The sequence below is a fragment of the Phoca vitulina genome, unplaced genomic scaffold, assembly GCF_004348235.1.
Source record: "Phoca vitulina isolate PV1807 unplaced genomic scaffold, GSC_HSeal_1.0 scaffold29, whole genome shotgun sequence".
Classification (NCBI taxonomy): domain Eukaryota; kingdom Metazoa; phylum Chordata; class Mammalia; order Carnivora; family Phocidae; genus Phoca; species Phoca vitulina.
Window position 1 is genome coordinate 9,572,817 of NW_022589732.1, and position 18,267 is coordinate 9,591,083.

At 41.1% G+C, this 18,267-nt stretch overlaps 1 protein-coding gene across 2 annotated transcripts in view; it reads left to right on the forward strand.

Annotated features, from left to right (window-relative positions):
- MYPN (myopalladin) overlaps window positions 1–18,030 on the forward strand; it is a 73,607-nt gene extending 55,577 nt beyond the window's left edge. For both annotated transcript variants that reach the window (XM_032423702.1, XM_032423703.1), the window contains exons 12-19: window positions 263–484; window positions 1,864–2,013; window positions 3,145–3,227; window positions 4,428–4,554; window positions 5,761–5,968; window positions 7,880–8,045; window positions 13,492–13,625; window positions 16,770–18,030. In XM_032423702.1, the coding sequence (XP_032279593.1) occupies window positions 263–484; window positions 1,864–2,013; window positions 3,145–3,227; window positions 4,428–4,554; window positions 5,761–5,968; window positions 7,880–8,045; window positions 13,492–13,625; window positions 16,770–16,939 (1,260 nt within the window). In that variant the 3' untranslated portion in view covers window positions 16,940–18,030. The remainder of the gene's footprint in view (window positions 1–262; window positions 485–1,863; window positions 2,014–3,144; window positions 3,228–4,427; window positions 4,555–5,760; window positions 5,969–7,879; window positions 8,046–13,491; window positions 13,626–16,769) is intronic.
- The last annotated feature ends 237 nt before the right edge of the window (window positions 18,031–18,267 follow it).

Consider the following 18,267-nt stretch of genomic DNA (forward strand, 5'->3'; position numbering starts at 1 on the left):
ACAGGATGCTACTGGGGCTCCATACTCAAGGTGAGGAATCAGGATTCACTAAGGCAGTTTGGGATTATAGTAGAGACATTGGCATCTCCTTTAGTGCTCCATGGTGAGGAACTGGAAATGGAACATGCCTGGTTTATTGGGTTTCCATGATATATATTTACCATCTAAATCTAAAAAGTTCCATCCTCAAATTATATTGATAGACACCTTCTTCTTTCTCACCCATAGAATTGAAATTGAAACATGTTTGACATTTTGACAGGAGTACAAAATTTCAAGCTTTGAGCAGAGGCTGATGAATGAAATAGAGTTTCGCTTGGAACGTACACCTGTTGATGAGTCAGATGATGAAGTCCAACATGACGAGATCCCCACGGGCAAGTGTATTGCTCCCATCTTTGACAAAAGACTCAAGCATTTCCGGGTTACAGAAGGCTCTCCAGTGACATTTACCTGCAAAATTGTTGGGATTCCTGTTCCAAAGGTAGGGGAAGATGACCAGCTGAATGGGCAACCAACCAACAACACAGAACTGTAGACAATGCCTTCAAGAAAGTCTTATCAGATTCTAGGGATGTGTCTACAGAGGGAATAAAAACCACTACCAGAAAAACTAACAAAGCCCAGATAATTTTACTAAAAAGAGACTGTCAGGGATAGGACCATTAAATAATTAGGCCCAAAATAAATCAGACTTATGGGTAAGTTAGAATTTTAATAAAAGTTTAAAATAGACTTCTTAGTCATAATCCTCCATTTTGGGCTATTGATTCTCTCAACCACCAAACTCACCAAATTGATATTCTTTCTCTTTAACACTTATTGAATACCCACAAAGTGCCTGCTGTTGCACAAAGTGAGCTATATTTGTATCATTACTAGTAGGTTGGTCTATGCTGAAAATGTCATATCGTTATCACTGGCTGCAGAAAAATCTTATGAGTCACCAGATTTTTTTGGCAGTCAGCTGAAAGAAGGATTTACACCCGGTATGGCTGTGGTAGGGGATCTCTCCGCTCTACTTTCACAAACATTAGCATGGTGTTATCATGTATGGTTAGGTAACCAGGAAATGTGGAGAACAGCTGCAGCCGGTACTTTAACCCCCCGTCTTTGACAGATCTCCTTGACACATGCAGAACTCAACATGAAAAACCTATTTATTTAAATGTTCGCCAGATGAGAAATTTCACAAGTGAATCCTGGCCTCCTTCCACATGGTATAATAAACCATACTATCCTTTCAAGTAGGGTGAGCTATTGTGGACCCTGAGATCTGTGGACTGCAGAAGACTTGAGCTTGTAGATAGGATAATGGGAAAAAAATTCAGGCTCCTGGTTTTCATTATTTTGCCTCTGAAAACATGTCCGGTCCTCGGGGTGACTTTTTAAGTAATTATGAAGTACAATAAAAAAAGTCGAAAGCTTTATCTCAATCCTAAATTATACAGAATTTTTGACTTAAGTATTGTATATGTACAAGCATAGGAGCATGCTATGCAGTCATTTTTTAAAAAAGATTTTATTTATTTATTTGACAGAGAGAGAGACAGCGAGAGAGGGAACACAAGCAGGGGGAGTGGGAGAGGGAGAAGCAGGCTTCCCGATGAGCATGGAGCCCGATGTAGGGCTCGATCCCAGGACTCTGGGATCACAACCTGAGCTGAAGGCAGACGCTTGACCGACTGAGCCACCCAGGCGCCCCTACAGTCATTTTTAAAATACTTTTTTCAAAGTGCTTTATAAGGGATGGGGCACTCGTAGAGATGGCAATCAGCCCTTGCTTCAACCTACTCCCTACTTCATTATCCTCAAAAGATGTGCACAACAGTGTATGTTCTCCTTGATTATCTTTCATTGCAGGTTTACTGGTTCAAAGATGGAAAGCAGATTTCAAAGAGAAATGAGCACTGCAAAATGAGGCGAGAAGGAGATGGGACATGCTCTCTGCACATCAACTCCACCACCAGTGATGATGATGGCAACTACACCATCATGGCTGCCAACCCCCAGGTGGAGAAGCAGGGTTCTGTGCTGTGCTGCACTCTGAGGAAGGAGCACTTGATGTCATTGTGAATGAGACCTTGAGAAGTGCGAGTTGCTAAGGATTGCTGAGGAAAATGAATGAGAAGCACTGTGATTGTGTGTTAACTAGAGCGCAGTATCACAGCTTAAAAGACCAGTTAGCCATTGATGGCTCACTCAAGCCTTGAGCCTTTGTCAAAGGACGTTAGTAGTATCTGTTCACTATGTCCCAGATGTATTAGGCTACATCTTATGTTTATCAACTCATTGACTCTCTTGAAGAGTCTGTAAATTATCCTATCAAAGAATGATTTGTTGTTTTTGTTCTTTAGAGAATAAGCAAATTACTCCAAAAAGGCTTGTAAACATTCCTCAAATCCATAATGTCCCTTTTTTTTTTTTTGGTAAAAGTTGGAAAGCCATAATCTTTCACTTTTCTTTTCTGAATAAGATCAAGGATCAAGACTTAAAATTCCCCTAAAAGATACGGCAGAACAAATATCTTCAACTACTATTAGAATACAAAATATAGAACTATAATTTCTACTCTCACCCACTCTCCTTAATAAAATGTTAGTTTTGAGGATAAATCTCTATTAAGAAAAGTATAAAATACTTGGCCATAGTCTCTGCATGTGGCTGCACCAGAATTCAAATTTTTTTTTACATTTGTGCTCTGCTCGTTTCTCAGCTCAAAGTGAAAGTCATCACAATATTCTTTAAATTCCCCCCTAGAATATTAACAGTGATCTAAGGAGTCGCATTTTATTGTTTTCATTCCCCACCCCCAAGTTTTCTTTCTCATAATATTTAGCCAAAAAGTTCAAAACTGTTCCAGTCCAGAAAAATTTACATAAATTGAAAAAAAAATGGAGAATTCTCTTATTTTTTTTTTTAAAGATTTTATTTATTTATTTGAGAGAGAGAGAATGAGAGACAGAGAGCATGAGAAGGAGGAGGGTCAGAGGGAGAAGCAGACTCCCTGCCAAGCAGGGAGCCTGATGCGGGACTCAATCCCGGGACTCCAGGATCATGACCTGAGCCGAAGGCAGTCGCTTAACCAACTGAGCCACCCAGGCGCCCAAATTCTCTTATTTTTAATTCATTTTTGTTTCTCAGGGGAGAATCAGCTGTTCTGGCCACTTGATGGTACAAAGTTTGCCCATTCGCAGTCGACTAACATCCGCTGGTCAGTCTCACAGGTAAAAACAGTAAGAATCTCCCTTCTCTAGCCACTCCCAAGCATCCACCTGCCACACTAAGCATCAAAGTGTTGGGTCTACACATTGTTCTTAAGGTGTAGTCTTGCACCTGCAGCATCAGCCTCCCTTGGGAGCTTGTTGCAAATGTGGAATCCCAAGCCCCACCCCAGACCTACTGAATCAGAAAGTACATTTTAATAAGATCCCTAGGTGACTCATAAGCACATTAACTTTGAGATGCACTGGTCTGTTGCACACTCTTAATGGCTCAAAATTTGTAACCCTCAGTAGTACCTGTGCAGATAATATATAAACCAGAGTCTTTGAATTAAATGACCATATTTTCCTTAATAAAACAGAAACTGCTAGTGGTTATATGTCTATAGATTGAATATTTTTGTTGTTGTTGTCCCCAGTGTAACAATTGTCTCTAACATAGCGATTGGCTTTCTTCCTCTCTGATTTTACTAACCACTAAGAATTAAGAGCCTGGCTTCCCCTTGAGTCTTATGGTGCCACAAAGTCTTAGCAAAGCATTCCATAGTTGCTGACATGGATGAATTATATTTGACTTACCAAAGGAGCAAAAATAGTGACCCATGTTTCAGATACAGTATTTCATCACTGCTGCAACTATACCTTCTTCTTCGTTTTTTTTTTTAAGAACAGCTGTTACTGTTGGTCAGTCTTAACCAGTTTAAGTTCATGATCATCTTTGATGGTCTGCCATAATTTATAGCCAGGTTAAATTTTATTACTCAGAGACACAGGGATTGCAGCTGCATTGTTCTGGGTAATAAACAGGACTTGTCTGTTGGCTCTCATTTGAGATTCGGCTTGAATACTCATTTATTTGTTTATTTTGAAACTTTTGAACAACTGGTCTAAGCCAAGGCAAGGGGAGCTGGGCCACCTAACCCAGAATGACTTCAGAGAAAAAGAAGCTAAAGCCTGTTTATTTGATTAAAGATCTCATAAGATAATCCTACAGTGTATGAGATGCTTACCACCTTGCTTTTTACATATGCTTCACACCATTATTTATTATTTTATTATTTGTTTATAGTCCAGCAACCTGCTTCCCCACCCACCCCCCAAAATATCTGTTCTCTAGGCTCTATAGCCATGCCCAAATGCTTGCTGTTTTAGGTTTATAGATTGGTTTCTATGTTTAATGCCTGAACATGCTTGTTTTTATAGAGGAAGGTCCCGAGTACAAGAAAGAGACAAAGAGCCCCTACAGGAACGCTTTTTCCGACCACATTTCCTGCAGGCTTCTGGGGATATGGTAGCTCACGAGGGGCGCCTCTGTCGGCTGGACTGTAAGGTAGACTCTAATACTCATCCTTGGCTCCAGATCTGTTCACATTTTGCATTTGTTTGACTTATTTTTGTTTGTATTTGTTTTATGTTTTGTTTAAAGAAAGGGGGGCTGGGGAAGGGAGAGAGATCACTTCTTTTCTCACAAGACTTTTTCAGAGCGTTTATTAATACCAGACAAAAGAATTTGATGAAATTTTTAAGTCTTTATACCTTGATAAAATTACATTGGTGTTGTATCAAGTTAACTCTGCATTCGTAAAAGACAACCAAAGAAGTGATATAATTCAGACATTTTCCATGTGGTGCGGAGTAAGTCTTTATTACTATGAAGCCAAAAGTGTGATTTTTGCATCCTGGAAGTGAGTTTCTGGGATGTATAGACTTTGAAAAAATTACAGTCATGAAAAGATAGCTTCGAGGTGGTTTATGAAAACGGAAGTTGGTTTCTCGTACTAATCAACATCCACCAGCTTTAGCTATTCTACTTTCTAATTCTTCAACCAGAAACTGTTCAGCTGAGCAGCATGGATATCTCTCAGTATGAAGAGAAACTTAAGTCACCTCTTCTACTCCAAACAAAGATGCAGAATGTTATGGAAATTTTAGGTGCTAATTGGTAAAGGCTTGAGGTTAAACATTCATAGAGTCCACTTCTCTAGGTGGTTCTTGCTCTGCCAATGGCTGCCTAAATAATATTTGGGATTGATTGTTACTTCTTCCACCCTAAACCCTAAAATATACCCATTCCAGGCCCCATCCCTAGAGATTCTGACTTAATATAGTAAGTAAACATTGGGATTTTCAAATGCTCCCCACATGATTATAACACACAGCAAGATTTGGGAACTCTAGTTTAATGTCTGCCCTTTCCTTGGTTGCCTCTTGCTTCTCAGGTATGTAAGCAACATATCATCTGTGAAACTCACTCAGCAGGTCTATTTTATCTACTCATTTTGTTTTTATTTCTTACTTATTCTAATCTAAAATATAATCATCACCTGAATTGGGGTCAAAATACGATACAGTTTAAATTAATGCGGCCATTCATCCAGCCCCTCTTATCCTGATGCCCCTGCAGAGAGGTTTCCCTCCACCCCATGTTTTTTCTCACTATCTATTTGGTGCCAGACAAGGATGAAGAATTCAGCCGCCAAATAAATCTGCCTGTCATCAGTCTGTCATTTGCCTCAGCTGTCCTGTTGTTTATTAGGTGAGTGGCTTACCGCCCCCAGAGCTGACGTGGCTGCTCAATGGCCAACCGGTGCTACCAGACGCCTCGCACAAGATGTTGGTCAGGGAGACTGGAGTCCACTCTCTGCTCATTGACCCGCTCACTCAACGTGACGCGGGGACCTATACATGCGTTGCTACCAACAAAACCGGACAGAATTCCTTTAGTCTGGAGCTCACTGTAGTAGGTAAGGTTTGTTTCTGGGACCCCAAGAATAACTCCCTTTAAAGTTATTGCCCAAATAGGCACAGCTTCTGACAGAATTCTTTAGTCATTTGCCCCACCAAGTTTCATCTCAGTTTCTCCTTCACTGTAGTAAAGGCCATATTTCTTACATTGTTTTCAAAGACCTATCAATAAAAACATAACGTAATATCTGGTGCATATATGCATGCAATAAATGGGAGCCATTGTAATAGTTAATTAATCAATTAATTGGTATGTTGACTACACTAACTTCAAGTCACTTGCCCTACAGTTCATCACAGCTGGAACACACCAGGATCTTGCCCCTACCCCAAGCTCCCATGCTTTTGCTTCACTGATCCTTCTACCTGGAATGCCCTTCTTTGCCCTCCTTCTCTAAGGCTTAATTCAAATGTCACCACCAAGGCACATCCTCCTCTGTTTCATAGCACTTAGGAAAGGAGAGACTCCCCAGAGCACTTGCAGCCTTCCATGTAACTATTATCTCCTTTGTCTTCCTGAAGAGACTGAAAGCTTCTAAAGTCAGACATTCTGACTTTTTCTGTGTATCTCCAGTGTCTGACTCAGTGCCTGGAACATGCACGGTGCTCAACAAACGTTGAGTTGATAACTAAACAAATGAACCTCTACTTTATAAGACGACATGAACAAAACACTGTAATGGCTACAAAAAAGGACAAGTCATTATCACTTGGTTGATACCGCCCTCAGGCCAGGAGTCCAGCCAGAATTAGATTTCAGAATATACGAATTCTAGTGCTGAGCTTTCTCCCATATGTGGCCCTTACCGGAAACCAGGGGGGCTTTGGCATGCTATCCTCTCTATAGGCTGGTGGCTGCTCGCCCCATATATCTTTTTCTTTTTCTCACTCTTAATTTTCTCATGCCCAACAGAGTAGGAAAAGCTCATCCTGCAAGGATATATTGATTGCAAGCTTTTACTTTTCCCCCCAATATTTTGCAAATATTGATTCTGGAATCCTGAAATATGAGGTATCTTTGCCTTATCTGGTTCTGGCCCTCCCCCCAAAAAGTCTTCCTTAGGAAGCATAATTTGGGGGGGGGGGCGGTTGTTTTTTTTAAGTCGTGTACTTCTGGGGCACCTGGCTGGCCCAAAGGACAGTGTGACTCTTGATCTCAGGGTCATGAGTTCGAGCCCCACATCGGGTGTAGAGATTACTTGAATAAATAAAACTAAAAAAAAAAAAGTAATGTACTTCTTTTCTGTAGTTATAAACTTCTTTGAAATAAAAGTTGAGGGAAGGGCACCTGGGTGGCTCAGTTGGTTAAGCGACTGCCTTCAGCTCAGATCATGATCCCGGAGTCCTGGGATCGAGTCCTGCATCGGGCTCCCTGCTTGGCACGGAGTCTGCTTCTCCCTCTGACCCTACCCACTCTTGTGCTCTCTCTGTCACTCTCTTTCTCTCAAATAAATAAATTAATTAAATTAAATAAAAATCTTTAAAAAATAAAATAAAAGTTGAGGGAAAATGAATATACCTTCTACAAAATCAACTCCTCTAGAAAAGAAAAAGGGTAGGTTCAGTACATAAAATCTGTTGTTTCTCAAAATTTACTGCTGGGAATAAAAGAGACTCTTTTAAGGAGTGAGTTATTCCACACCCACCATTCGAGTCCCCCAGTATGCAACCCAGATCCTGGAGTGTTGTCTCTCACACAATATGCAAAGAGGTTCCCTCATTCCTTTTTTTCATCACTTCCGGAGCTTTTATCAAAGCAATGATCTTCCCTTAGAGGTGTGAGAAGTGCTCTGAAGAGGAGGTGAGGTGGGTGGGCACCCACTCTGCTAAATTCCAGAACTGTAATGAGTTGGAAGCATGAACCCCAAGGCGCTTACAATTCAAACAAGAACGGCCCTTCTCCCATTCAGCCAAAGAGGTGAAGAAAGCCCCTGTGATTCTGGAGAAACTGCAGAACAGCGGAGTTCCCGAAGGCCACCCAGTGAGGCTGGAGTGCCGGGTGATAGGCATGCCGCCGCCCGTGTTCTACTGGAAGAAGGACAACGAGACCATCCCTTCCACCCGAGAGAGGATCAGGTACGGTCCGCTCCCATGTCCGCTCCCATGTTCAAAGGGACTTCCAAGCTCAGTGGGACTTGCTGGGCACCCAAATAAGTCTGTCGTCTTTTGAATCTGGCTTCTTTCACTCAGCATGGTGCATTTGAGTGTCATCCATGTTATTGTGCGTATCAAGAATTTATTCCTTTTTGCTCCTGAAGGGCAATCCATGGTATGGATGTCCCACAGTTTTAAAATGTTAATTTTTTTCAGGATTAATTAGCAGGGTTTTTTTTTTTTATTTTAAACTCAGTTTTGTTAACACACAGTGTTATATTAGTTTCAGGTGTACAATATAGTGATTCGAAAATTCTATACATTACTCAGTGCTCATTACTGTTACGTGTACTCTTAACCCCCTTCACCTGTTTCACCCATCGCCCCCCCTCCCCCACCAACCTCCTCCTGGTAACCATCAATTTGTTCTCTATGGTTAAGAGTCTGTTTTGGGGGTTGTCTCTTTTTTTCCTTTGTTAGTTTTTTCTTAAATTCTACATATGAGTGAAATCATATGATATTTGTCTTTTTCTGACTGACTTACTTCATTTAGCATTATACTTTCTAGATCCATCGGTATTGTTGCAAATGGTAAGATTTCATTCTTTTTATGGCTGAGTAATATTCCTCTGTGTGTGTACACACACATGCACATATATATCTTCTTTATCCATTCATCTGTCGATGGACACTTGGGTTGCTTCCATGTCTTGGCTAGTATAAATAATGCTGCAATAAACATGAGGGTGCATATATCATTTCAGATTAGTATTTTTGTTTTCTTTGCATAAAAACCCAGTAGTGGAATTAACTGGATCATATGGTGACTCTATTTTTAATTTTTTAAGGAGCATCCATACTGTTTTCCACAGTGGCCACACTAGTTTGCATTCCCACCAAGAGTGCATGAGGGCTCCTTTTTCTTGCCAACACTTGTTGTTTCTTGTGTTGATTTTAGCCATTCTGACAGGTGTGAGGTGATATCTCATTGTGGTTTTGCTTTGCATTTCCCTGATGATGAGGGATGCTGAGCATCTTTTCATATGTCTGTTGACCATCTGTATGTCTTCTTTGAGAAATGTCTGCTCATGTCTTCTGCTCATTTTTAAATTGAATTATTTGGTTTTTGTGTGTTGAGTTATATTAAGTTCTTTATATATTTTGGATACTAACCTTTTATCCAATATGTCATATTCAAATACCTTCTCCCATTCAGTAGGTTGTCTTTTAGTTTTGTTGATTATTTCCTGTGTTGTACAGAAACTTTTTTTTAAAGATTTTATTTATTCATTTCAGACACAGAGATACAGAGAGAGAAAGCATGAGCGGGGGAGAGGCAGAGGGAGAGGGAGAAGCAGGCCCCCCCCGAACCGGGAGCCCGATGTGGGGCTCAATCCCAGGACCCTGTGACAATGACCTGAGCCGAAGGCAGACGCTTAACCATCTGAGCCACCCAGGCGTCCTGTGCAGAAACTTTTTATTTTGATGTAGTCTTAATAGTTTATTTTTGCTTTTGTTTCCCTTGCCTCAGGAGATATATCTAGAAAAATGTTGCTACAGCTGAAGTCAGAGAAGTTACTGTCTGCTCTCTTCTAGGATTTTTATGGTTTCAGGTCTCACTTTTAGGTCCTTAATCCATTTTGAGTTTATTTTCCTGTATGGTGTAAGAAAGTGGTCCAGTTTCATTCTTTTGCATGTCCAGTTTTCCTAAGACCATTTGTTGAAGAGACTGTCTTTTCCCCATTGCATATTCTTGCCTCCTGTGTGAAAGATTAATTACCATACAGTTGTGGGTTTATTTCTGGGCTCTCTATTCTGTTCCATTGATCTATTGGTCTATTTTTGTGCCAGCATCATACTGTTTTGATTACAACAGCTTTGTAGTATAACTTTTAATCTGGGATTGTGATACCTCCAGTTTTGCTTTTCTTTTTTTTTTTAAGATTTTATTTATTTATTTGACAGAGCGAGAGAGGGAACACAAGCAGGGGGAGTGGGAGAGAAGCAGGCTTCCCGCTGAGCAGGGAGTCCGATGTGGGGCTCGATCCCAGAACCCTGGGACCATGACCTGAACCAAAGGCAGATTAACGACTGAGCCACCCAAGGGCACCTTGCCTTTCTTTTCAAGATTGCTTCAGCTATTTGGGGTCTTTTGTGGTTCCATACAAATTTTAAGATCATTTATTCTAGTTCAGTGAAAAATGCTATTGGTATTTTGATAGGGATTGCATTAAATCTGTAGATTGCTTTGGGTAGTATGGACATTTTAACAATATTGGTTCTTCTAACCCATGAGCATGGAATATTTTTACATTTGTTTGTGTCATCTTCAATTTCTTTCATCATTGTTTTATCAATTTCTTTCATCAGTGTATTACAGTTTTCAGAGTACAGATCTTTCATCTCCTTGATTAAGTTTATTCCTAGGTATTTTATTATTTTTGGTGCAACTGTAAATCAGATTGTTTTCTTAATTTCTCTTTCTGCTGCTTCATTACTAGTATATAGAAATGCAATGAGGGGGGGCGTGCCTGGCTGGCTCAGTCAGTGGAGCATGCAAATTTTGGTCTTGGGGTTGTGAGTTCAAGACCCACATTGGGCATAGAACTGACTTTAAAAACTGTTAAAAGAAGAAAGAAAGAAAGAAAGAAAAGAAAAGAAAAGAAAAGAAAAAAGAAAGAAAGAAATGCAACAGATTTCTGTATATTGATTTTGAATCCTGCAACCTAACCAACTTCATTTATCAGTTCTAGTAGTCTCTAGGGTTTTCTATATATAGTATCATGTCATCTGCAAATAGTGAAAATTTTACTTCTTCCTTCCTTACCAATCTGGATGCCTTTTATTCCTTTTTCTTGTCTGATTGCTGTGGCTAGGACTTCCAGTACTATGCTGAATAAAAGTGGTGAGAGTGGACATCTTTGTCCTATTCCTAACCTTAGGGGAAAAGCTTTCAGTTTTACACCATTGAGTATGATGTCTGCTGTGGGTTTTTCACATAAGGCCTTTATTATGTTGAGGTATAGTCTCTCTAAACCTACTTTGTTAAGAGTTTTTATCATGAATGATTTGTAAAATGCTTTTTCTGCATCTATTGAAATGATAATATGGTTTTTGTCCTTTCTCTTGTTTATGTGATATATCACATTGATTGGTTTATGAATATTGAACTACCTTTGCAACCCAGGAATAAATCCCACTTGATCATGGTGAATTTTTTTAATGTATTGTTGGATTCAGCTTGTTAATATTTTGTTGAGGATTTTTGCATCTGTGTTCATTAGAGATATTGGCCTGCAGTTTTCTCTCTTTCTTTCTTTCTTTCTCTTGTAATGTTTTTATCTGGTTTTGGTGTCAGGGTAATGCTGACCTCATAGAATGAATTTGGAAGCCTTCCTTCCTCTTCTATTTTTTAGAATAGTTTGAGAAAAATAGGTATTACCTCTTCTTTAAATGTTTGGTAGAATTCACCTGTGAAGCCATTTGGTCCTGGACTTTTGTTTGTTGGGAGTTTTTTGATTACTGATTCAATTTCATTGCTGGCAATCGGTCTGTTCAAATTTTCCATTTCTTCCTGATTCAGTATTGGGAGGTTATATGTTTCTAGGAATTTATCCATTTCTTCTAAGTTGTCCAATGTTGGCATGTAATTTTTTATAATATTCCCTTATAATCCTTTGTATTTCTGTGGTGTTGGTTGTTATTTCTCCTCTTTCATTTCTGATTTTGTTAAAACTTTAATTTTTAAATTTAAAAATGTATCAGCTGGGCGCCTGGGTGGCTCAGTCGTTAAGCGTCTGCCTTTGGCTCAGGTCATGATCCCAAGATCCTGGGATCGAGTCCCACATCGGGCTCCCTGCTCGGCGGGAAGCCTGCTTCTCCCTCCCCCACTCCCCCTGCTTATGTTCCCTCTCTCGCTGTGTCTCTCTCTGTCAAATAAATAAATAAAATCTTTTAAAAAAATTAAAAATAAAAAAAATAAAAATAAAAATATATCAGGAATTTGTGAAGATCCTGCATATTGTCACATATCTTCAGTCATATTAGTACCCAGGAAACCCCTTTGACAGTAAAAAGCTAACATAAAATAAAGCAGAACAAAATATTAAGGCAGTAACTCCTTTTCTATCCATCATGACATGGTTATTTTTAAAGTAACTAAGAGGGGCGCCTGGGTGGCTCAGCCCTTAAGCATCTGCCTTCAGCTCGGGTCATGATCCCATGATCCCATGATCCCATGATCGCGCCCCACAGCAAGCCCCGCATTGAGCTCCCTGCTCAGTGGGAAGCCTGCTTCTCCCTCTCCCACTCCCCCTGCTTGTGTTCCCTCTCTCGCTCTCTCAGTCAAATAAATAAATAAAATCTTTAAAAAAATAAAAAAAATAAAGTAACTAAGAATCCAGTTTCCAAAAGTGGGTACCTTGCTAGATTTCCTCTCATCAACCTTACCTTTGCCATTTCCGTTGTATGCCACGAGGGGGCAAGCAAACAAAAGCAACTTGTGTACAAAAGTTTCTACTGAGAATTATTTCTTCACAGTAAACTGAATTTGTCCCAGAGGATGTTGTAGCTGTCAAACTTTACAGAATTTTGGCATCTAAGAAGCCTACATATACAGGTCAAGATTTTTCTCTGGTAAAACTTAAAGCAAGCACAGAAAATATTCTTGAGTTAATGCTTCAGGTTAAATTAATATAACATGTTGGGTCCTGGCTGGCTCAGTCAGTACGGCATGCCACTCTTGATCTTGGGGTCATGATTTCAAGCCCCATGTTGGGCATAAAGTTTATTTAAAATAATAATAATAATTAACATAACATGTTAAACCCAGCCTGAAGTTCTAGTGTAATTATCCAAGATTGCAATGTGCAGCCAAGGGTGAGAACTAATGATGTGGAGGAAACAGAAGGAATTTTCTCCTGAACTGTATTTAACTAAATGCTGCACATGCCCAATTGGTTACGTTAAGAAATAACCCCTCCATGCTAACTGTACATCAACATGACTCTCATCTTGGTCTACTTTCTTTTAGCTTCCTAGCAAAGTGCTCGTTGAAATGTCCAATCTGGTTTGGAAGAGAGATTTTTCTGGACTTTGGTTGTGACAAGTGGGGGCCCCTCTGGTGGGGAGTACAACTCCAAGAGAGGTGAAGCAGTGGGGAGGGCAAGAACGGGTCTCAGCCTAGGCTGTCAACCCTCATCTGGGCCTCACTGGGTTAACTCCTGCTCTTTTGTGACTGCTTTCCACTGTTCAGTTTGCCTTTGATAATTGCTTTAAGCCGATTCCCCCATCCCTCCCTGTAGAGTCAGGGAGGAGAGAGGATGCACGGCACTGCTGGATTTGCCGCAAGAGTTTCCCTGAGCCCTGAACTGCTCAAGACCTTTTCTGCCCCCAGGTACAATGCAGATGTGTTTTCTTTTTTCTCCAGTATGCACCAGGACACAACAGGGTATGTCTGCCTCCTCATTCAGCCAGCCAAGAAATCCGACGCTGGATGGTACACGTTGTCAGCCAAGAATGAAGCCGGCATCGTGTCGTGCACCGCGAGGTTGGATATATATGGTAGGTGTAATGTCTTCGGCTAAACATCTGTGTGTGATAGATAGCTGAAAACAGTTTTTTAAAGGATAGGTGTAGTGTGTTTCCATAACTGAATTGGTTGGATTATATTTTAGTGCTAAAGCGATGGATTTTAAAAATCACTTCATCCTAGTCACCTCAGGGCTTTTGTACACTTTTGCATTTTACTATGAGCTTAAGCTTCTTCAAAAAAATGTCCTATATGGGTGTCTGGGTGGCTCAGTTGGTTGAGCGACTGCCTTCGGCTCAGGTCATGATCCTGGAGTCCCGGGATCGAGTCCCATATCGGGCTCCCTGCTCAGCAGGGAGTCTGCTTCTCCCTCTGACCCTCCTCCCTCTCATGCTCTCTGTCTCTCATTCTCTCTCTCGCAAATAAATAAAATCTTAAAAAAAAAAAAAAATGTCCTATAATGTTAGGAATTACAGCTCTTTCAGAGTTTAACTGTGTTTATGCTTCTGATCATCCAACATCTCATGCTGTCTCCTTAATACCATGGGCCACCCACTGGAATTCCCTCCTCACTGCCTGTCATTCCCCCCAGACATACCTCCACCCAGCAGAATTTTCCTGCCCCCATTCATCTGTTAATTCATTTCACAAATATTTATTGTGCCAATCCAACAACCAGACTAATAATAGAGAGCTGTCCTAATATCAAATGATGTTTGTATAATGACTTGTAATTTACAAAATGGTACCCTTAGACCCCCCCAAACAATTATTGTAATTGTTGTCGCCCTCATCTAAATGCTGAAGAAACTGAGACTCAGGGAGGTTAAGTATCTATAGCCAGGATGCAAATAGGTTTTTGTATCATTCCTTTGAGCCGTATTTCTAATTTTCAAAAGAATTTAACAAGTTAGGGGTGCCTGGGTGGCTCAGTCATTAAACGTCTGCCTTCGGCTCAGGTCATGATCAGGTCAGGACCCTGGGATCGAGCCCTGCGTCGGGCTCCTGGTTCTGCAGGGAAGCCTGCTTCTCCCTCTCCCACTCCCCCTGCTTGTGTTCCCTCTCTCGCTGTCTCCCTCTCTGTCAAATAAATAAATAAATAAAATCTTAAAAAAAAAGAATTTAACAAGTCAATCTTTATTAATGTAATGTAATGTATCCTGCTCCTCTCCTCTATACTTTTTACATTAACTGGTATTTTTGGAGATATATTCCTTAATCCAAAAGGGTGATTCTTTTTTTTTCCTCTTCTTTAAAAAATTTTTTTAAAAATAATTTAATAATTAATAAATTTCTTACTCATTACTGGTTCAACATGATTAACCAGAATAACAACTAAGAGTCACTGTGTCTAGAACCTGAGGTCCCTGCTATTCATAGGTGCATACTAGATACACCCTTAGGTATACCATACAGGAGGGCCCTTGGCCTTCCATTTTTCCCTAGGTCTAATATTTGGAGGAAATACATAGGTTTCTGATTATTTTCCTTTATCCTTGGACTTGAAAAGAAATTCAACTGTGAGGGACGCTGACTCTAATGTACTTTTCCCTGGTGAGGGAGTGGGGAGAGAGAGGCCATCGATATATTTAACCTAGTCTAAGTCCCCTGTTCATTTCATCCACTTTCCCATGTCAGAGGGAAATAGTTCTCCAGCTAAGAAACTCAGTACCAACAAGCCCTGAAACTGGTAAGTCTTGTCCCAATCCTGCTCTCCACTTCCCAGTTCAGTTTTCCGGGCTCACCTCTCCCAGGCTCCTGTCTTGATTGAGCAGCACCAACAATAGGGGGTGCTGTTTCCTCGACTGGGACTGGGAGTGGAGGAGGGAATGGAGGACTTGGGCTAAAATCAATCCCCTACCCCCTCACCACCACCACCACTACCATTTCCTGCCTGTCCAAGGAACCGGGACAGCAGATGGGCTCCCCTCTCTCATCCAAAGTAGGGCTTCTGATAGAAGCAATTACAGTAGTCTGGTTAAGGGGTCTGGAGCAGAGACTTGACTATTCAGTGGCCTCACTGAGTGCCTGCTCTTTAGTGGAATCACTGTAAGTTTTGTCCTCACTTTTGTAGCTTTCAAAACTTGATTTTATCAATCCATTCAGAGGTATTTAGACTCTAAAAAAACTGATTCAAAATAATGAAATCAACAAAGGTCCAGTTTGTAAATAAGAATGCTAAATAGGTCCATAGCTTTCTAGGATCCAGAGCATCCATGTTCCCCAAGTGGTGCTCCCCCTTTTCCACGCCAAGTCCCTAGAAACCTAATCAGAAGACTGCTTGGTAATTTCTGAATCAGACACAACAGCAAGACAAAGCAGTTTGGATGGATATTTCATTCAGGCATGTTCAAGTCTAAGGATCATCTCTGCTAAAAACAAGGTCTCCTTTAGACAGTGCTTGCTGAACATGAAAATTCTAATGCATTCTCTTTTGTCCCTGAACCATGGTTGATTGCACATAAGTTATGTTTCAGTATTCTTGCTACAACGCATTAGAACCTGATTAGGGTGGTGGGTAGGTAGTGGCTGATTAGTGATTAGGGTGTGAAATAGGTACTTCTGGACCCATCTTTTGGCTTCCATTACCTCAGGTTTCTTGTCTCTACCTTCTGAGGTATACCTGCCCTTGAGAGCCTGCAGCTCTTTCTACACTGCCACTGGGAGACTCCATGCTAGGTCAGTGAGAGGGAACATAAGAGGAGATATTTTGACAAATCACCCTATACAGCTACTCTTTTTTTTATTTTAAGATTTTTTATTTATTTGAGAGTGAGCGAGAGAGAGAGCACAACAGGGGGAAGCAGCGGGCAGAGGGAGAAGCAGACTCCCCGCCGAGCAGGGAGCCCGATGCGGGACTCGATCCCAGGACCCTGGGATCATGACCTGAGCCGAAGGTAGATGCTTAACCGACTGAGCCACCCAGGCATCCCACTACAGCTACTCTTATAGTCCCAGATCGTGGGTTTTGGAATTAGGAGCATAAGAGCTCGCCAGCCCAGTTTGCCTATTCCTGGCAGGAGAGGAGAGATTTCATTGTTCTTTTGCAAATGACGCATTTCAGACCCAGATATATTTCACAGAAAGGGTTTGAATGAGGACAGAATATACCCCTGCCTTGTACCCACTTGACTGCATTCCTTTGATTGTAACATGTTATTTGGTCCATTTTCCAGCTCAGTGGCACCAGCAGATCCCACCGCCCATGTCCATCCGGCCCAGTGGCAGTCGCTACGGATCTCTCACCAGTAAAGGACTTGACATTTTCTCTGCCTTTTCCTCCATGGAAAGCACAATGGTGTATTCATGCTCTTCTCGGAGTGTAGTGGAGAGTGATGAACTTTAGGAATGTCTGGGTGCCTGCTGCGTAAGGGGGCAGACTGTGGAGGGGAAGGAGGACAAGCCAGACATAGTGGTTTCCAAGCAACTGGATTTGAGTAAGTTCCCATGCTGCTGGACCCGTGGCAAGAAGTGCTTTGAATAAGTCAGCTGGGGACTCTTGCAGTCTCAGCTGGGGGAAAGATGTAGGGCTGTGCCTTTTAAAGATTCCAACAAAAATGTGAGAAGACGATACAGATGAACCAAAGATGTCATGAAGTCATCCACTGCTTTGGGAAAAAGCTAGCATGATCCCTGCCCCCTGCTATGTTAGGGATATTTAGGCCCTACTAGGAGCAATGAGTGGCCATACGCTTGGGCTGAAAGGAGGTAGACAGTAGTGACCTTAGGTATCACCAACTCACCAAACAATGCAAAGGGAAAAGGTGGGCGGTCTCCATCACCTTTCATCAATTACATCCATAGCAGTAGTTTTGATGGATTCATTTAATCAGCTTCTACTTAAGCTTAAGAGATCGTGCCATACAACTCACAGATGTGGAGAAGCACTTTTGATTTACTTATCCTGAGTGTACTGAGCCACATTATAAGGTGCCAAAATGTGCTTGAGATACAAAAAATTCACTGAAACACTCAATATTGCACAGTGCACTAGTTCTATAGCCAAACAAGGCCCCATTAACCTGTTTGCACCATTTTCTTTTGGATATCATGGTGAGTGGTTTTTCTTTCTGACTTTATACATCCCGAAATTCTAGAACTAAAAGGTTGTTAGTAAACCAACCAAAAAGAAATCTTCTGTGGGGTCGCTTTTAAAACTACTAGCTTCAATTGCCACTTGCAAAATATGCAAGAGTCGTCATCATCTGCCCCTCCCCACTCCCCAAAAGTCTGGAAGTGTATGAGGCAGTGAGGGAGGAAGAGATGCAAACAAGGAGAGGAAGTGATGGGCGAGTGTTGTTTTCACTTGCCCTAGAAGAGCAGTGGGTGTGGAAGGAGACGTCTTGTTTTTCAGATAATTAATTTGCATTTTCTATATAGAAAACATCATGCTAACCAGGAAAGTAGGAGGAAAGGGGAATGTGCATCTTTGTTCTAACCCACCTATTCAAAAGCCTCTTAACTTAAGCAATTTTTAGACATAAGTTGACTGCGATTATCCCCAGCGCCTAGAAGAGTGCTTAGCACCGCATAGACATTCAATAGATATTTGTTGGATGAATGAATCTTACATTAGATAGGGAAATCTGCAATTCACACAGCACTCCAAAAATTGCCTTGGGAATGGTCATCACAGCACAGCTTGCTCCAGACTCACCTGTGAAATGAATTGGA